Source organism: Hyla sarda, chromosome 12 (assembly GCF_029499605.1).
Source record: "Hyla sarda isolate aHylSar1 chromosome 12, aHylSar1.hap1, whole genome shotgun sequence".
NCBI classification, from domain to species: domain Eukaryota; kingdom Metazoa; phylum Chordata; class Amphibia; order Anura; family Hylidae; genus Hyla; species Hyla sarda.
Window position 1 is genome coordinate 67,644,808 of NC_079200.1, and position 21,357 is coordinate 67,666,164.

At 45.4% G+C, this 21,357-nt stretch overlaps 1 protein-coding gene across 6 annotated transcripts in view; it reads right to left on the reverse strand.

Moving 5' to 3' along the window:
• Positions 1–21,357, reverse strand: part of RTEL1 (regulator of telomere elongation helicase 1) — a 169,983-nt gene that overhangs the window by 132,813 nt on the left and 15,813 nt on the right. For all 6 annotated transcript variants that reach the window (XM_056549289.1, XM_056549286.1, XM_056549291.1 and 3 more), the window contains exons 3-5: positions 10,907–11,000; positions 9,536–9,617; positions 9,401–9,461 (exon numbers count right to left, since the gene is read on the reverse strand). In XM_056549289.1, coding sequence (XP_056405264.1) covers positions 9,401–9,461; positions 9,536–9,617; positions 10,907–11,000 — 237 coding nt within the window. The remainder of the gene's footprint in view (positions 1–9,400; positions 9,462–9,535; positions 9,618–10,906; positions 11,001–21,357) is intronic.

A 21,357-nucleotide genomic window follows, 5' to 3' on the forward strand; every position in this document is an offset into this window, starting at 1 on the left:
GTGTGAGCGGATGTGTGCTCTAGGAGCTCCCTGCCCTGCCGCTATTAAACCTGAAAACTCACCCTTCCCTGCGGGTCTTCCCGCTTTCGGTCCCTCCGGGGTGCATGATCACAGGGAGCGGCTGTTGATCCGGCTCCGGTGGTTCTAAGTTCGGGCGGTCTCCGGTGGCTGCGGTCTGCGGTGCCGGGCGGTGGAGTGCAGCGGAGGTCCGGAGCTGGGGCAGGCTGGTGCCGGAAATCCTCTGCGATCGGGCTGGGTGGCAGTGAGCTGTGGAGGGGCCTCTCCTGGATCTCCTCTGCTTCTGGACCCTCGGCAATCCTGAAGAACGGACGCCATCTTTGGGCTTCGTGGGCGGGGCCATCTTCCTTGGTGGCCATAGCTGCTCCCGCCGGAGAGAAGGAGGGGCTGCTGACGTCACACTGGGAGACTGGGCTTGAGCCTTCTGCATCTCCCTGCTGGCTCTTGGCGCCCTGAAGGGGTTGCTGAGTGAGTACCTCTGTGCCCTGGCTGGACTTGTGGTGCTCATTGTCTTCTGTGGACTACCTATCCACTGAAGTACTGGACTGCCTTTCCACTGAGGTACCTCTTACTGCCTGCAATATATCCCTAGTGACTTTCTACCTGCTCTCTGTTGGGCCCTGGCCTGCTGGGACTTGTGGTGCTCTCCTTGCCTTCTGTGGACTGCCTAGCCCTCTAAGGTGCCCCCTTCTGTGGACTGCCTCATCTGCTGGAGTGCCCCCCCCCCCCCCCCCGCCTGCTCTATATACCTAGTGCCTCTCTACCTGCTCTCTGTGTGGCCCTGATCTGTTTGGACTTGTGGTGCCTTAGGACTGATATATCTATAGAGGTGTCCTGCACTCCTTGGACTGTGTTACTAGTGCCTTTCTACCTTTTCTTTGCATGGCCCTGTCAACCATGGGTGGCCCCGTGGTAGTCACAGGAGTAAGAAATCCAAACAATACGCTGAAGCCTCGCGGCCGACCTCTGATGAGGAAACCTCTTCTGATGATGTGTCCTCCCGTTCCTGTGGCCCTTCTCACCAGGATCCTGGTGCTCAGACCCCACTTGCTACCAAAGTTTCTGCACAAGTGACAAAAGCGCTTAGCCAGTTCTCCAGACCTCAGGACCATCCTAGGGGCGATTCTCCTGATCTGCCTGTTACTGTTTGATGGGTCTCTGACTCCCCAGCCGCAAAAGTCACCTGAAAGGCCTGTTTATTATGCTACAGTTATGGACCATCGTTTACACCAAGCAAAAAAATAGAGCTACAAAACTCCAATAAAAAATAAAAAAACTACAAATTTCCATCCCTTGCCGAAGCGGGTTGACTCTCTACAACGCCAGGTTACCCGAGTTTTGAGCCGTATGGATGATATGGAGAACCGCTTGAGGTGCAATAATATTCATCTTGTGGGCCTTCCTGAAAAGGTGGAAGGGATGATCCTGTGTTATTCCTTGAAACATGGCTGAAGGAGATTCTTCCAGTGGACACCTTCTCTCTTAATTTCCCCATTGAATGGGCTCATAGTCCCAGCTAGGCCTCCTCCTCCCTGGGGTCCTCCTCATCCCTTCCTGGCCAAACTTCTACACTTCAAGACAGCGATGTTGTTCTTCATGCAGTACGACTCAAGGGGGAGGTCATTTGCGATTGGAGAAGAGTGTCTTTCTACCCTGACTTTTCCGAGGAGCTCCGTAAGCAGCGGGGGCAGTTCACTGAGGTCTGATCGAAGCTGCGTGCCAAGGGCTACTGCTACTTGATGCTGTATCCTGCTCGTCTAAGAGTGGTGGACGGGGCCTTTACTAAGTTCTTCACTACTCCAACTGAGGCCCTTCATTGGGTTGATGTAGCCCCCCGTCAGCCCCCAGATTGAATTGTCCTGGACTGTCCTGTTCATGGCTGCTCTCCCATATTGTTTCTTAGAAAGCTGTTAGGGAGTTAGGCTTCCTTAGGGTATCCATAGGTTACAGATCTCCTAAGGCCTCTCTGGGTAGAATTCTTAGTTACTGGCCATTTTAGTTTGTGGTGGGGTAGTTGTATTTAGTGTATAGGTCTGCACTGTGTTAGGGCATAGATGCTTTACTGTGTCCCGTTTAGTGTTAGACAGGGAATTCTTGGGAATGTTTTGGTTATGCTTTGTTGCATTTGTTTATTTGTTTTATGTCTGTGCCCTGTCTGTCTTTATGTGGGTTGTGTGTATGTGGTCCTGGTGCTCTCTTCTTTCTTCTACTGGTCCTCCTTTGCTCCTTCCTGCTTTTCTTTATGGTTATCTTTCATGATGGGGACCCTAATAGTTGTTAGTTGGAATGTCCGGGGGCTTAACTCCAAGTTTAAGAGGGCATTATGTCTGGACTTTGTGAAACATCAGTCTCCTCACATTATCTGTTTACAGGAAACCCATATTACGGGCCAGAAAGTTCTTGCTCTCAAACGGGCGTGGATAGCACAGGGCTATCATGCCTCCTTTTCTAATTATGCTAGGGGTGTCCTTGCCATTGGTTGTTTCATATGCTATCATATTGCACTGTTCTATGGGTTCCTTCTCCTTTGTTCTTGTCTCCGTTTATGTGCCCCCTTCATTTCAGGTCTCTGTGTTTGAGTTGATTACAAACAAATTGCTGTCTTTTCCCTCCGACCCTGTCCTTTTTATAGGTGATTTAAATGTGGCTCCTGATCCTGTGCTCGACCGCACCACTGCTGCTGACCCTGGCAACTCTTCCTTTAACACTTGGTGCCTGGCATTGGGCCTGACTGGCCTCTGCAGATGGAAGTATCCGAATGCATCTTTTACTCTGCCGCCCATAGGTCCTTTTCTAGCACAGATTTTGCGTCCGAGGACCTCCCCCAGGCGGTAAGAGATGTTCCCTACACCACTAGATGTTGCAAACCACTCTGAGGTACTAGTAGTTCCCAACCTAGGTCTTAGTCCCCATTCCTTATTTGGCATATGCACCCTGGCTGGTTACAGGCCGGGTTGTTGTGGAGGCTCTGGCCCTTTAGTTCAATGGGATGCATACAAGGCCACGATCAGGGATGCCTTTATATCGGGCCATCGGAAAATTAGGTTAGCTATGGAGCGTAAGTTGCTGCAGGAAGTGAGTGTTTTGGAGGTGGCATATATTAGAGATTCCTCTCCTGATAATGAAAGAGTCGGGGGCCAAGGCTCAGAGGTCTTTGTTGGTGGTTCAGAAGGATAGAGTCCAGTTACTGTTGGCGGATAGGGAGGCTGCTCTTTTTGAGTTTGGGGGCAAGAATAGGAAGCTGTTGACCTATTTAGCGAGGGCTAGTCGTCTCCCCCTAGTGGGGGAGGGCTTTCCTACTGGAGTGGTAGTTAGTCTAGAAGTTTATATGGCCTTTGACTCGGTGGGGTGGCCGTTTTTATGGGAGGTCCTGGGTGCATTTGGGTTTGGTCCCCGATTCTTTGCTTGGGCTTGGTGGTTATACGATAGCCCAAGGGCCCGCATTCGCACTAATCAGTGGCGTACCAAGGGGGTGGGGCTGCCCGGGTGCCACTCAAAAGGGGGGTGCCATGACAGAGTCACCCCCCATCCAGGGGAGGACTGACCGACCAAGCCGATCGGACGTCGTCCGAGGGCTCGGCCGGGTTATGGGCCCGCCACCACTGAGGATCCGGGGCATTCGTCCCAGATCCCCAGAGGACAGTGCTGCCTTCTCCGGTATGTGCGATACACGCACATACAGGAGAAGGCGTCCCCTCTGTCTGAGCCGCATCTGCAGCTTACACAGAGGAGACGTGCTGTGCTGCCCCCACTGCAGCACAGGCACCGATGACGTCACTTATCAGCGCCTGTACTGTGGAGGGGAGAAGATGCGGGCCCCTACTGCTGAGGAGATCGCTGCGGGGACATCAGGTGAGCATCATTTTTTTTTTTATAACTCTGCCTATACCTATGAAGAAGAGGGGGGGTACTCTGCCTATACTTATGGGGAAAGGGGGGGGGGAACTCTGCCTATACCTATGGGGAAAGGGGTGGGGTAACTCTGCCTATACCTATGTAGAAGGGGGGGGTAACTCTGCCTATACCTATGGGGAAGAGGGGGGTGGGCAGCTGTGCCTATACTTATGGGGAAAGGGGGTGGGGGGGACTCTACCTATACCTATGGGGAAAGGGGGGGGGTAAATCTGCCTATACCTATGTTGAAGGGGGGGGGGTAACGCTGCCTATACCTATGGGGAAGGGGGGGGGGGGGGTAAATGCCTATACCTATGGGGAAAGGGGAGGAAAGGGGGGGGGGGGTAACTCTGCCTATACCTATGGGGAAGAAGGGGGATGGGTAACTCTGCCTATACTTATGGGGAAAGGGGAGGGGGGGATTAACTCTGCCTATACCTATGGGGAAAGGGGGGGGGGGTAACTTCCTATACCTATGGGGAAAAAGGGGGTTTAACTCTGCCTATACCTACGGGGAAAGGGGGGGGGGGGACTCTGCTGCCTATTTACCTAAGGAGAAAGGGGGGTTAACTCTGTTCCTATACCTATTGGGAAGGGGGTTAACTGCTGCCTATACCTATGGGGAAGGGGGTTTAACTCTGCTGCCTATACCTTTGGAGAAGGGGGTTTAACTCTGCTGCCTATACCTACGGGGAAGGGGGGCTACCTAACTTTATACCTGGATGCCTAACTACTTAACCTACATACCAGGCTAACTACCTACATACCCAGCTAACATACCTGGCCTTCATACATCGCTGCCTAACTACCTAGCTAGCCCTCTACCTACCTGGCTTGTCACCTACCTACATATCTAGCTTCCTCATCTACCTACCTAGTTACCTATTTACCTGGCTACCTACCTACCTTTTTACTGTGCAGGACACCAAGGAGGGCATTATTACAGTTTGTGGGCCTACAGATGGAAAGATTTTGTAGAGGAGGGGAAGGCACTGGAAAAATCTGACATTTTTGTCCTGCAGATGTTGAGAGATCCACATGGCGGTCTTATCCGGACGGAGAAGAAAAGGAAAGAGGACGTCGCTGATCAGAAAAGACGTAATTGTGAGTCCCAAAATGTCACTGTAATCGCTTATATGGTATACACATCCTGTGTACAGCTGTTATCTACCGCCGTATGGTCCTGTATATCATCACTTATATTGTATTCAGATCCTTTATAGTATACTGGTCTGTGTATAGTGGTTTTATTCAGTACAGTATGGCGGTATTATCCAGTTATTGTGTGGTGGTATATATTTACTCCTTGTATACCAGTATTATTGGTCATGGAAATTTACCCACATTAAAGTGTTTCTTACTTATATAAATTTTAGTTTATTGTGTGTGGGATTTGGGTGGAATAGGGGCGTGGCAGAAGATTGACAAGCTGTAAAGCCTAGCAGGGGCCCTTGCCTTTTTTTGGTCTTGGGGCCCCGAGTGTTGTCAGTCCGCCCATGCCCCCATCCACTTCTGCACCGCGGCGCTTTTCCGCCCGGCGCCTCCATCTGTGGAGTCAGAGCAGCAGGGGGTGGAGTGTTGCGGCAGCACGCAACGTGACGTCACGGCGCTGACGCCGCCTTCACGGATCTTTTAAAGGAGTGGAAGGATCCATCACCAGTGGTCAGACGGAGGCATCATCAAAATGTAAGTAAATAATTCTATGTGAAGGGAGGGGGTGTAATTAAGGGGGGGGGGGGGTGCAGGATTTGTTCATTTTATTGATGGGGATTTGGATTTGTTTCTAATTGGTGCAGATGGAAGGTGATTTTTATGAAAGGTGGGTTTTATTAAAGGAGATTAATGGGTTTTATTAAGGGGGTGTGCATGGGTTTTATTTTATTAAGGGGGTGCAGGGTTTTATATTATTAAGGGGTGTGCTGGGTTTTATTTTATTAAGGGGGTGTGCAGGGGTTTATTTTATTAAAGGGGGGTGCAGGGGATTCCAATTAATGAGGGTGTTCAGGAGTTATTTTTTTTATTAAGGGGGTGTGCAGGTTTTTATGTGTAGGGGTGTATGAACTTTATGTGATGGCGGTGCAGGGTTTTTATATGAAGGGGAAGGGGGTATTGATTTGATGTGTAGGGTGGGTGCAGGGTTTTTAGGTGTGTGGGTTGCCGGAGCTGAGCCAAACAAAGGGTCCGCGCCGGGTGCCAAATGCTTTAGGTACGCCCCTGGCACTAACTTGGATGTTTCTGCTTCCTTCCTCCTGGGTCGTGGGACGAGGCAGGGGTGCCCGCTATCTCCATTTCTTTTTGCGCTTGCGGTGGAGCCTTTGGCAGTGGCCATCTGTAAAGACCATACTATCTATGGCATCCCCAGGGGGTCTATTGTAGAGAAGGTTTCCCTTTATGCAGATGACACGTTAGTGTACTTGTCTTTAATTGACCTACTGGAACCGTTTGGTTCCATTTCGGGCTTACGGGTAAACTGGGCTAAGTCCTCTTTAACCCCCTTAAGGACCAAGCGTTTTTCAGTTTTTGCATTTTCGTTTTTTCTCCTTACTAGAGATGAGCAAACTTACAGTAAATTCGATTCATCACGAACTTCTCGGCTCGGCAGTTGATGCCTTATCCTGCATAAATTAGTTCAGCTTTCAGGTGCTCCGGTGGGATGGAAAAGGTGGATACAGTCCTAGAAAAGAGTCTCCTAGGACTGTATCCACCTTTTCCAGCCCACGGGAGCACCTGAAAGCTGAACTAATTTATGCAGGATAAGTCATCAACTGCCAAGCCAAGAAGTTCGTGACGAATCGAATTAACTGTAAGTTCGCTCATCTCTAGTAATGAGGAAAAAACTAAAATGCAAAAACTGAAAAACGCTTGGTCCTTAAGGGGTTAAAAAGCGTCGCGGTGCAGCAGGATGGGGGCAGGGGCGGACTGACAACAGTCGGGGCCCCAAGACCAAAAAGAGGCAAGGGCCCCTGCTAGGCTTTGCAGCTCGTCAATCTTCTGCCACGCCCCTATTCCACCCAAATCCCACACACAATAAACTAAAATTCGTGATGAATCGAATTTACTGTAAGTTCGCTCATCTCTACTCCTTACCTTTAAAAAAAATCATAACCCTTTCAATTTTCCACCTAAAAATCCATATTATGGCTTATTTTTTGCACCACCAATTCTACTTTGCAGTGACATTTGTCATTTTAACCAAAAATTCACGTTGAAACGGAAAAAAAAACAAAACATTGTGCGACAAAATTTAAGAAAAAACGCCATTTTGTGACTTTTGGGGGCTTCCGTTTCTACGCAGTGCATTTTTTGTTAAAAATGACACCTTATTATTCTGTAGGTCTATTCGGTTAAAATGATACCCTACTTATATAGGTTTGATATTGTTGTGCTTCTGGAAAAAATCTAAACTACATGCAGGAAAATGTATACGTTTAAAAATGTCCTCTTCTGACCCCTATAACTTTTTTATTTTTCCGCATATGGGGATGTATAAGGGCTCATTTGTTGCGCCATGATCTGAAGTTTTTATTGGTACCATTTTTGTTTTCATCTGACTTTTTGATCGCTTTTTATTAATTTATAAAAAAACGCTATTTTGGACCTTGGAATTTTTTTGCGCGTACGCCATTAACCATCCGGTTTAATTAATGGTATATTTTTATAGTTCGGACATTTACGCACGCTGCGATACCACATATGTTTGTTTTTATTTACACACTTTTTTTTTTAAATACGAAAAGGGGGGCGATTCTGACTTATTAGGGAAGGGGTTAAATCACATTTATGAACTTTTTTTTTTTAACTTTTTTTTATGCAGCGTTATAGTCCCCTCTAGTGGCTATATTACTGCATACACTGATTGCAGACACTGTTCAATGCATTACCATAAGAATGCATTGATCAGTGTTTTCTGCGCTTGATTGCTCAAGCCTGGATTTCAGGCTTGAGCAATCAAACGCCAACCGGACAGCTGGGAAGAAGGTCAGACACTTCCCGCTGTCATCTCAGCTGTTCAAGTCCCGAACAGCTCTGCTGAGCTAACCGGCAGTGTATTCTCCCGTTTAATACGCTGCAATCAACTTTGATTGCGGCGTCTAAAGAGTTAATACCGGACATCAGCCTGATCGGCGATGTCCGGTATTAGCAACCGGGACCCCATTTGAGATACCTGGGGTGGAGGTTACTGCATCCCTGACGGATTCTTTCTCCCTGAATTTGGATCCGCTCCACTGTGGAGCGGTTAACTGCCTGGTCCTCGCTCACTCTGTCCCTAGCTGGTATCTCCTAGAGCACCCTTGTGGGGGAATGTACATTTTCTCACCTGCATGGGTTACAGGAGGCCGGCTTTTGGGGTTCTCATGAAGTCAAATTTGTGATCCACTTGTTTGCAGAGGATTAGGTTTTCTTCTACTTTTCAGCCATGAAAGAACGTATAGCATCCCTGAAAATGCCTTTTATAGGTATCTTCAGCTTAGGCATGCGGTTCAGGCGCAGTTTGGCTCCCTGATGTTTACTCCTGCATTTTCTGAAGTGGGGCTTCTCCTGGGCACCACGGATCTTTCTAAACCCCTTACTCAGTCTTATGTCTCCTCCAGTCGCTGGGGCCTAGCCCTTTCTCACAAGCCTTTCATAAATGGGTGGCTGATGTCCCGGATTTGTGGGAATGCCAGAGGAAGGAGGTTGAAGGTTCCCATTACCCCACTATAGTTAGTAGTAGAGATATGTTGATCCAATCTAGATATGTCTTGAGGTTGTATTATACCCCTGCTAAACTGAAGCGTATAGGTGTTTCCAAGTCTGATCTGTGTTTTCGTTGTTCTCCAGAGGTTGGTACCTTTTTGCATGTTGTTTGGGGGGGTCCTGTCATCGCCTCCTTTTGGAGGGAGGTGATGGGGTTTCTGGCAGATAATCTCGACTTCCCTTTTTCTACTCAAGCCTGCGGTGTGCATGTTGGGAGTTATCAATGAAGTTGTCTCTAGTTCATATAGACGCCTGCTGATTCGCTTTCTTCTATTCTGTGCCCATAAGGTGGTAGTCATGTCCTGAAAGGATACCTCTCCTCCCCCTCTGTCTACTAGATGGCTGAATCTGGTAAACCAATATGTACCGTTGTACCAGTATGTGAGTCGCAAGTGCCCTAAGAAATTTGGGGGGGGGTTGGATGACCGGGAAGTGTGCATGTGTGAGTGTGTGTGTCAGTTTGTGCTGGGCTTTCTCCGATGTACCCTTCCTTACTGATGATGGATGTTTTTATATGTATTGCTCTCTGTCATTATGATGGAGTCAGTCTCTGGGACCTACGGAGGATGTTGTTTATGTTTACCTTGTTGGTAATGTTTGTTAATTAAAATGCAAAACTAAATAAATACTTAAAAAAATTTTTTTTTAAAAGAAGGGAAGGTTGGCCAAAATTAATCATTGTCATAACATTGCACCTCCTGAACCCAATCTAACTTGTCATAACCGATCACATCTTCTTTAGAGAACTTACCCTCCACATTATTATAGTAATGACAAGAGCGGGTAGACACCTTAGACCGACACATATGGACCTGAAATAACAGCATGAAACATGTTAATCAGTATGTAACATGAGATGACAGCAATACAAATGGAGTATTTGTACCTTAACGTGGTTATTTTCCTGCTTCTTTACATCCGGGTGTATGCACAACTGCTCTCGAGAACCCAGGACGCTGACTTTAGGCCTAAGAAAAAATGCAGTTTGGTCTCCTAGTAAAAGCTACAAACAGTCAGTATTTTATATAGTTACTAGCTACATCTTCTAAAAGGATTTGGAGGTCCGTATTAGAAAAAACAGAGCACTGACTATAAAGAAGGGCACTGATCAGTAATAACATTATAAAACCACTGCCATGGGAAGTGATTATCATGTGTTATCTGGTGACAATGGCGCCTGTCAGGGATGATATATATTATGCAGCAAGTGACCAGTCAGTTCTTAAAATTAATGTTTGAAAGCAGGAAAATGGGCAAGTGTAAAGATCCTACTGTGACAAAGGAAAAATTGTTATGTGTAGATGAGTCAAAACAACTCCAATATGGTTGGTCTTGTGGGGTGTTCCTGGTATGTAGTAGTTAGTACCTACCAAAAGTGCTCCAAGGAAGGACAACTAGTGACTGGGGCAGTCATATGGCCCAAGGCTCTTGGTGTAATAAGTTAAGGCTAGCATGCATGGCAAAATTTCATATTTGCTATTATAAAAAGGTGTCAGATAAAACAGCATCACAAAACGTTGTGTATGGGGCTATGTAGACACAAAAGTCAAAAGTGTCCACAATGGGCATAAGAGCATTAGCACTGGATCAGTGAAAGAAGCCGGTTTGATTAATCATATTCAACATGTGGATGGCTGGGTACGTAACCTACCTGGGAAAGAGATGGCACCAGGATGTACTATGAAATAAGAAGATAAACCTGCAAGGGCACTGTGATGGGCACCATTCTACCAGAAACATTCGCTGCCATCATGTGAATGTTACTGAGACACAAACCACCTACCTACACATTGTACAGACAAATCTCCCCCCCCCCCCCCATTTCATAGTAGCAGGATCCCCTTATGGCAGGATAATGCATCGGCCACATTGCAAACATTGTTCATGAATGAGAAACGTGACAAAGTCCTCCAATTCCTTAGATATCAATCAGATCAATCATCTGTGGGATTTTCTGAAAAAACAAGTCTGAAGGCTGCTCCTCACAACTTACAGGATCTGCTGTTCACATCTTAATGCAGATAACACAGGACTCATCACAGGTCTATGGGGTCCAGGCTTAAAAGATCATTGATGGTTCAGGCAAATGGCTTTTATGTTATTATTGATCAGTGAATTATGAAATTACTCACAGAATTCTTTGCACGCTTAGATAAGTACACTATAGTATAACAGTACACACTACAGTTCTTTCTTCTGACCAGTGGTTACATTAAGTTACAACCCATTGTAGTGGCTCATTTTGTTATATAATTACCTATACGTTGTCTGCTTCAGTTCACTTATGACCTGTGCCAACTGAGAGTGAGTTCTCGATGCATAAATAATCTTGGGGATATCACTGTAATATGCTGTAAAATAAAATGAAAATATCTATGTTTTAAAGAAGTGCTATTTGATCAAGATATTTTCTAATAACCCACTGAAACCTTACGTTAAAATAAAAAGTAAACCATTAAGGGCTGGTTCACATTAATGTCAGTCCTCGGTAATTCATGCTCATTCTCAATTCAGTTACAGTCAAGTCACTTGTAAAATGGCTGTAAATAGATTGACATCAATGGGAATTTTTTTTACAGTCCTTTGTCACCTGTTTGCACTCATTTGTTCCTATTCTGTTATTTTTAGTAGAGAAAAGACATTGCATGCAGTATTTTATTCTCCATGAAAAATAATGGATTAGAAACGGATTAGGGTAATTATAAAACCATGGATGGGGGAGGCAATGGGGCAGCGACGGTGGTTGAACTCAGGTCCGGCAGGGGCAGAGAAGCGGGGGCGGCGGTCTCTGGCCAGAGGATCGGGGGGGGGGGCAGCGGCAGTGGTGGTTGGACTCGGGAGGATCCCGGGACAGGCAGGGGGAGAGAAGCGGGCGGCGGTGGTCTCTGGCCAGAGGATAGGCAAGGAGGGCGGATTAGGGTAATTATAAAACCGTGGATGGGGGAGGCAATGGGGCAGCGACGGTGGTTGGAATCAGGACCGGCATGGGTGAGAGAAGCAGGGGCGGTGGTCCCTGGCCAAAGGATATGCAGGGGGGGCATCGGCGGTGGTGGTTGGACTAGGGAGGACCCCAGGACAGGCAGGGGGAGAGAAGCGGGTGGCGGCGGCAGTCTCTGGCCACGCAAAAGCCATTGCAGTTCATTGATTTAAAGGGGGGGGGGGGAGAAAGAGCCGATAACTTATACCGGAATATCGGTATAAGTTATTGGCTATTGGCCTGAAAGGTCACAGATTATCGGTATTGGCCCTAAAAAATCAATATCGGTCGATCCCTAAAACGTATATCCAGCACCTCTGTGTTCTGAGCTTTAAAGAGTACCTGTCATGATCTTGTAAAATTTTTATAATCTTCCCAGTTCACTGCCCCCATCATGATAAACCACCTCCACCTTTATTTTTTATAATATTTTTAGTTTTCTACCTTGATATTGTTCTGTATTTTTTGCTCTATTTTCCAAGGAGTACCCCTTTAACCCCTTAAAGACCAAGCCAATTTTTGTTTTTGCACTTTCATTTTTCCTCTCCTCCTTCTAAAAATCATACCGCTTTCAATTTTGCACCTACAGACTCATATCAGGGCTTGTTTTTTGCGCCACCAATTGTACTCTGTAATGACATCTATCATTTAATAACAAAATCTACAGAAAAACAAAATAATATATATATTTGTGAGGTGAAATTGAACCCCCCCCCCCCCCCCAAAAAAAAAAAAACGCAATTTTGTAAATTTTGGGGGCTTCCGTTCTATACAGTGCAATTTTTGGTAAAAATGACACCTTATATTTATTCTGTAGGTCCATACGGTTAAAAAGAATACCATATTCATATAGCTTTCATATTATTTTACTACTTTAAAAAAATCCTAACTACATGCGCCAAAATTAATACGTTTAAAATTGTCATCTTCTGACCCCTATAACTTTTTTTATTTTTCCGCATACGGGCTATATGAGGGCTAATTTTTTTTGCCGTGGTCTGTAGTTTTTATCTGTACCATTTTTGTTTTGATGGGACTTCTTGATCACTTTTTATTAGTTTTTTTTATGGTATATGAGGTGACCAAAAATGCACCATTTTGGTATTTTTTTTACATGTACGCCATTGACCGTGCAGTTTAGCTAACCTTATATTTTAATAGTTCCGACATTTACGCATATGGCAGTACACCACACATTATTATTTCTATTTTTTATTACATTTTATTTAAAAAAATGGGCAAAGGTGGTCATTTAACCCCTTAAGGACTCAGGGTTTTTTCCGTTTTTGCACTTTTATTTTTTCCTCCTTACCTTTAAAAAAAACATAAATTCTTTCAATTTTGCAGCTAAAAATTCAAATGATGGCTTATTTTATTGCGCTGTAATCTGAAGTTTTCAGCGGTACCATTTTTGTATTGATCGGACTTATTGATCGCTTTTTATTCATTTTTTCATTATATAAAAAGTGACCAAAAATAATATGAATAATAATAATTCAGGTTCATTTCCGCACGCGCCGATACCACATGTTTATTTTTATCTACACAGTTTTTTTTTTTTAAATGGGAAAAGGAGGGTGATCCAAACCTTTATTAGGGAATGGGTTAAATGATCTTTACTTTTTTTTTTTTTTGCAGTGTTATAGAACCCATAGGGGCTATAACACTGCACACGCTGATCTTTTACATTGATCACTGGTTTCTCATAGGAAACCATTGATCAATGATTCTGCCACTTGACTGCTCATGCCTGGATCTCAGGAATTGAGCAGTCATTCGGCAAATCGGACACCAGGAGGCAGGTAGGGATCCTCCTGATGTCCTACAGCTGGTCGGGATGCAGCGATTTCACCGCGGCGGTCCCGAACAGCCCCCTGAGCTAACCGGCAGCACTTTAGTTTCACTTTAGATGCAGCGATCAACTTTAAACACCGGGTCTAAAGGGTGAATAGTGCGCTATTAGCCACGGGTCCCGCGTTATAGAATGGGAGCAGACTCAGGACATACAGGTATGCTCTGAGTCCTTATGGGGTTAAACTTTTAATAGGGAAGGGGTTAATGCCCTTTTATTAACTATTATTTTTATAGCCCCCATAGGGGGCTATAACATGCAATCTTCTGTTGAATATACTGATCAATGTTATGTCATAGCATAGATCAGTGTCATCGGCGCTCTGCTGCTCTAGCCTGCATAGCAGGCTAGGAGCAGCAGACGACAGATCGGACGGTGAGGCGGCAGGTGAGGACCCTCCCGTCGTTCTCTCAGCTGATTGGGACCCGCAATGTCACCGCGGATGTCCCAATGAGCTCCACTGAGCTACCGGCACCGTTAACCCCGCATTTTATATGCTGTGATCCACTATGATCGCTGCGTCTAAAGGGTTATTGCCGGGCATCGGCCCGATTGGCAGTGCCCAGCAATAGCCATGGGTCCTGGCTGCCCGCAGCAAACAGGACCCACCGGGTTTAACCCGTTCTTGGGACCAGGGCGTGCAGGAACGCCCTTGGTCCTTAAGTTCCAGGATGCAGAGGGCATACTTGTACGCCATTGGTCCTGGTGGGGTTAAGAATTATACAGGGGCTTTGAGCCACTGGATGTTCATAGTCAGAGACAGGAAGCCTAGACTGAATAGAGTTATAACAAAAAGTTAGGTTATGTTAAATGTTCTCTGGATACAGAATGTTTAATCCAGAGGCCAGAATCCTGTCCTTAAAATGTCCAGTTCACACCGTTGAAGGGTTCTGCTATGCTCCAAAGTACTATAAACTTATGTGCGGATAATCAGACTCTGATGAGACCTCACTTGGAGTATTGTGCCCAGTACTGGAGACCCTACCTCAAAATGATATAGATACTTTGGAGAGAGCTCAGAGAAGATACTAAACTAGTACATGGATTGCAGGATAAAACTTACCAGGAAAAGTTAAAGGACCTTAACATGTATAGCTTGGAAGAAAGAAGAGACAGAGGACATATGATAGAGACTTTTATATACATAAAGGGAATCAACAAGGTAAAAGAGGAGAGCATATTTAAAAGAAGAAGAAAAACGACCACGAAAGGATATAGTTTTAAATTAGAGGGGGAAAGGTTTCTGTAGTAATATGAGGAAGTATTACTTTATTGAGAGAGTAGTGGATGCATGGAATAGCCTTCCTGCAGAAGTGGTTGCTGCAAATACAGTGAAGGAGTTCTCTGGTGAAAGACAATTTTTATGAAATCAACTGGTGCCAGAAAGTTAAAACAGATTAGAAAAATTACTTCTATTTAAAAATCTAAATCCTTCCAGTACTTATCAGCTGCTTTTCTTTAAAAGTGCTTTTCTTTTAAATTAATTTTCTGTCTGTCTACAGTGCTCTCTGCTGACACCTGTCTGTCTGTCTGTCTCAGGGACTGTCAAGAGCAGGAGCAAATACCCATAGCAAATCCATCCTGCTCTAGACAGTGGTGTCAGCAGAGAGCACTGTGGTCAGACTGAAAATAAATTTTAAAAGTAAAGAACTTCCTCTGTAGTATACACCAGCTGATAAGTACTGGAAGGGTTAAGATTTTTAAATAGAAGTAATTTACAAATCTGTTTAAGGAGTACCCCTTGAAGCAGGCATAGGATAAGCATAAGGCTATCTTTTATACAAGATAGGGCCAGGAACTATTCATAGTATTCACAAAATTTGGGGACACTAGATGGGCTGAATGGTTCTGATCTGTCCACACATTCAATGTTTATATGCATGAATGCTTTTATTCACTGACCAATAATAGCTCTTGGAAAGCATAGTAAAAAGATCCAGAATGTTTCCCTATATAAAGATTAACCCCTTAAGGACTCAACCCATTTTGGCCTTAAAGGGGTACTCCCGTGGAAAACTTTTTTTAAATCAACTGGTGCCAGAAAGTAAAATTACCGATGGGTCCCTAGCTGCTAGCAGCAGCCAGGACCTGTCGCGCATGACCCGAATATCGGTCCGATGTACGTGGTCATTTACAGGACGTAAACGTACGTCCTGGTGCGTTAAGTACCACCGCACCAGGACGTACAGTACAGACCAAAAGTTTGGACACACCTTCTCATTCAGAGTTTTCTTTATTTTCATGACTATGAAAATTGTAGATTAACACTGAAGGCATTAAAACTATGAAGTAACACATGTGGAATTATATACATAACAAAAAAGTGTGAAACAACTGAAAATATGTCATATTCTGGGTTCTTCAAAGTAGCCACCTTCTGCTTTGATTACTGCTTTGCACACTCTTGGCATTCTCTTGGTGAGCTTCAAGAGGTAGTCACCTGAAATGGTTTTCACTTCACAGGTGTGCTGGTGTGGAGGAGGAGGTGTGATGGTGTGGGGGTGCTTTGCCGGTACACTGTTTGGGATTTATTCAAAATTTAAGGCATACTGAACCAGCATGGCTACCACAGCATCTTGCAGCGGCATGGTATTCTATCCGGTTAGTTGGACCATCATTTATTTTTCAACAGGACAATGACCCCAAACATACCTCCAGACTGTGTAAGGGCTATTTGACCAAGAAGGAGAGTGATGGGGTGCTTCGCCAGATGACCTGGCCTCCACAGTCACCGGACCTGAACCTAATCAAGATGGTTTGGGGTGATCTGGACCGCAGAGTGAAGGCAAAAAGGGCCAACAAGTGCTAAGCATCTCTGGGAACTCCTTCAAGACTGTTGGAAGACCATTTCAGGTGACTACCTCTTGAAGCTCATCAAGAGAATGCCAACAGTGCGCAAAGCATTAATCAAAGCAAAAGGTGGCTAGAACCTAGAATATGACATATTTTCACACTTTTTTGTTATGTATATAATTCCAAGTGTGTTAATTCATAGTTTTGATGCCTTCAGTGTGAATCTAAAATTTTCAAGAAAACTCTGAATGAGAAGGGGTGTCCAAACTTTTGGTCTGTACTGTACATTTACGTCCTGCTTCGCTCTGTGGCCCCTGTTGTCTCCTGAATATTATTTTTTCTTGATTGTAGCCCAGACTACAACTCCCAGCAGTCAGTGCGGCTCTGAATGGCAGCAGTCAATGATTAGATCTACAGCAGGCAAAGGGCAGCAGCAAGATCCTCACACAGGGAGGGGAGGGGAGGTGTGGCTGTAAAACCAGACAAGACAGAAATCACATGGGGGGTGATTTATTAAAACCTGTCTAGAGGAAATGTTGCCCAGTTGCCCATAACAACCAGATCGCTTCTTTCATTTTTAACAAGGCCTCTGAAAAATGAAGGAAGCCATCTGACTGGTTGCTATGAGCAACTTTTCCTCTGGAGCATATCTCCCCTGTCATGTTTGTCTTCCAGGAGGGAGGTCTTAGTGAGGGCTTTGCACAAAGACTAGGTGGATCTGATAATTAAGTTTTTCTCTCACTCCCTGCTTGTGACAGCTGAAAGAGGAAAACTGCTCTATATAGCTAATGAATGATATTTAGACAAATAAATAGTTTGGTGAGAGGGAAAGGATGGGCTAGGGTTTTAGTTCCCCGGAGTCCCCCTTTAAGGGGTTATGCAGTTTTAGAAAACCAGAGCTAATTTCTCCCAAAAAAAACAGCACCACACCGGTCCTCAGGTTGTGTGAAATATTGCAGCTCAGTTCCACTGACGTAGATGGAGCCAAGCTGTAATACAACATACAAGCTGAGGACAGGTGTGGTGCTGTTTCAAGAAAAATACATAGCTCTTTTTTCTATTCCTGGGTAACCCGTTTGAGCTGTATTTTCTAAGCCCCCTTAAGCCATATCTTCCTAAAGAAACCTGTCATTAATTTTATGTTTCCCAAACCTGGGCTGCGCAGAGAGCAGCTGTAAGGATCTGCCCCCTCCCTGTGACTAGTTACCCAGGTCCTGGTGGGAATTTTTTAACTATGATTTCTCTGAAATGCCCTGCACAAATCTTATGCTCCCCGTGGTCTGGGTAGCATGAAACTGATGAAAGGTTCCTTTAACCACTTAAGAACCAAGGGCATACAGGTACGCCCTGACACCCTGGTGCTTGAGAATTTCGGTCCCCGCCACACGCCGGACAGGGACTGGACTGGGATGACTGCTGATATCTATCAGCAGGCATCCCGTGCAAATGCCCAGGACCCCCCCAAGTCGGCTGGTCAATTCAGACCGGCGATCTGCGGCGATTCCGGATCATACGGGTCTCCAATGACCCGGAAAATAAGGGGGATTGGGAGTGTCCAAGACACCCACGATCCCCCTGAAGGGATAGGAGTGAGGTGGCAGTGGTGCCACCCCTCCTATCCCTGCTATTGGTTGCTCAGAAGCGACGACCAATAGCAGATCAGGGGCGGGGGGGGGGGGGGGGGGGATTAGAGTTCAGTTCCCCCGTTCTGCCCACCCACAGGTCCACTTACCATTGGCAGCGGCGACGATCGGCAGCGGTGATAGGCGGGCGGCGATGACATGCGGCTGGCTCCCTGGCGCAGGCTACGGAAGTCGGTAAGTTGCCTAGCAACATCTGGAGGGCTACAGTTTGAGACCACTATACAGTGATCTTTAAACTGTGGCCCTCTAGATCTTGCAAAACTACAACTCCCAGCATGCCCACAGCAGTTTGCTGTCGGTGCATGCTGGGATTTGTAGTTTTGCAACATCTGGGAGGGCCACAATTTAGCAATCACTGTGCGGTGGTTTCTAAACCGTGGCCCTCTAAATCTTGCAAAACTATAACTCCCAGCATGCACGAACAGCAAACTGCTTTCTCGCCATGCTGGGAGTTGTGTACCTCCAGCTGTTGCATAACTACATCTCCCAGCATGCCCTTTGGTGATCAGTATATGCTTTGGTACATTCACACAGGCAGGTTTACAGTGAGTTTCCTGCTTCAAGTTTGAGCTGCGGCAATTTTGGAGTTGTAGTTTTGCAACATCTGGAGGGCTACAGTTTGGATACCCCTACACAGTGGTCTCCAAACTGTTCTCCTCCAGTTGTTCCATAACTACAACTCCCAACATGCCCTTCGGCTGTCTGGGCATGCTAGGAGCTGTAGTTTTGCAACAACTGGAAGCACACTGGTTGGGTAACATTGTCTGTTTCCTAACTCAGTGTTTCCCAACCCGTGTGCCTCCAGCTGTTGCAAAACTATAATTCTCAGCAAACACTGACAGACCATGCATGCTGGGAGTTATAGTTTTGCAACAGCTGGAGGCACACTGGTTGGGAAACACTGAGTTAAGTAACAAACTTAGTGTTTTGCAACCAGTGTGCCTCCAGCTGTTGCATAACTACAACCCCCAGCATGCACGGACAGTCAAAGGGCATGCTGGAAGTTGTAGTAGTATGCCTCCAGCTGTTGCATAACTACAAGTCCCAGCATGTCCTTCAGCTGTCCGTGCATGCTGGGGTTTGTTGTTTTTGCAACAGCTGAAGGCACACTGGTTGCGTAACACAGAGTTTGTTACCTAACTCAGTGTTTTGCAACCAGTGTGCCTCCAGCTGTTGCATAACTGCAACCCCCCAGCATGCACGGACAGCCAGAGGACATGCTGGGAGTTGTAGTTTTGTAACAGCCAGAGGTTTGCCTCCCCCCCATGTGAATGTACAGTCACATGGGTGGGGGTTTACAGTGAGTTTCTTGCTGCAAGTTTGAGATGCAGAAAATTTTCCGCTGCAGCTCAAACTCCCCGCAAGAAACTCGCTGTGAACCCGCCCGTGTGATTGTACCCTAAAAACACTACACTACACAAAATAAAAGGGTAAAACACTACATATACCCCTACAGAGTCCCTTTTGAGTGCGGAAATACCCCATATGTAGACGTAAAATGCTCTGCAGGCGCACAACATGGCTCAGGAATGAGAACGCCATGTACATTTGAGGTGATTTGCACAGGGGTGGCTGATTGTTACAGCGGTTCTGACAAATGCAAAAAAATGAATACCCACATGTGACCCCATTTTGGAAATGACACCCCTCACGGAACGTAACAAGGGGTATAGTGAGCCTTTACACCCCACAGGTGTGAAGAATCTTCGTCAAAGTTGGATGTGAAAATTTTTAAAAAATAATCACTAAAATGCTGGTGTTATCCCAAATTTTTTATTTTCACAAGGGATAATAGGAAAAAAGCCCCCCATAATTTGAAACCCCATTTCTCCTGAGTATGGAAATGCCTCATATGTGGATTTAAAGTGCTCTGCGGGCGCACTACAATGATCAGAAGAGAAGGAGAACCATTAGACTTTTGGAGAGAGAATGTGTCTGGAATTGAAGGCCATGTGTGTTTACAAAGCCCCCGTGGTGCCAGAAACGTGGACCCCCCCATGTGACCCCATTTTAGAAACTACACCCCTCGAATAATGTAATAAGGGGTGCAGGGGTCTGACAGATTATTTGAACAGTGGTCCGTGAAAATGAAAAATTTTATTTTTCATTTGCACAGCCCACTGTTCCAAAGATCTGTCAAACGCCAGTGGGGTTTAAATACTCACTGCATCCCTTATTAAATTCTGTGAGGGGTGTAAGGGGTGTAAGTTCCAAAATGGAGTCACATGGGGGGGGGGGGGTTTCTGCTGTTCTGGAACTATGGGAGGTTTGTAAATGCACATGGCACCCGACTTCAATTTCATCAAAATTCTGTCACCAAAAGTCCAATGGCGCTCCTTCTGTTCTGAGACCTGTAGTGCGCCAGCAGAGCACTTATCGTCCACATATGGGGCGTTTTCATAATAGGGAGAAATTGGACTTCGAGTTTTGGGGTCCATTACCTCTTATTACCCCTTGTGAAAAAGAAAAGTTTGGGGTAACACCATTTTAGTGTTAAAAATCAAATTTTCCATTTTCACGTCCAACTTCAACGCAAAGTCGTCAAACACCTGTGGGGTGTTAAGGCTCACTATACCCCTTGTTACATTCCTTGAGGGGTGTATTTTCCAAAATAGTATGCCATGTGTTTTTTTTTTTTTTGTTTTTGTTTGCTGTTCTGGCACCCTGGGCACTTTCTAAATGCAACATGCCCCCCAAAAACCATTTCAGCAAAATTATCTTTCAAAAAGCCAAAATTTTGCTCCTTCTCTTCTGAGCATTGTAGTGCGCCAGCAGAGCACTTGACGTCCACATATGGGGCATTTTCTTAATTGGGAGAAATTGGGCTTAAAATTTTGGGGTCCATTTTCACCTATTACCCCTTGTGAAAATAAAAATTTGGGGTCACACCATCATTTTAGTGTTAAAAATCAAATTTTCCATTTTCACGTCCAACTTCAACACAAAGTCGTCAAACACCTGCGAGGTGTTAAGGTTCACCATACCCCTTATTATGTTCCTTGAGGGGTGTAGTTTCCAAAACAGTATGCCATGTGAGGGTTATTTTGATGTTCTGGTACCATGGGGGCTTCTTAAATGCAACATGGCCCCCAAAAGCCATGACAGCAAAATTAGTTTTCAAAAATCCCACAGTTGCTCCTTCCCTCTTGAGCCATGTTGTGAGCCCGCAGAGAACTTTACGTCAACATATGAAGTATTTCCATACTCAAGAGAAATTGGGCTACAAATTTTGGGGGGCTTTTTCCATTTACCACTTTTAAAAATGAAAAAATGGGGCTACAAGAACAGGTTAGTGTAAAAAATGTAGATTTTGATTTTTCTCCTCCACTTTGCTGCTATTCTTGTGAAACACCTAAAGGTTTAACAAACCTTCTGAATGTCATTTTGAATACTTTGAGGGGTGTAGTTTCTATAATGGGTCATTTATGGGGTATTTCTCACAG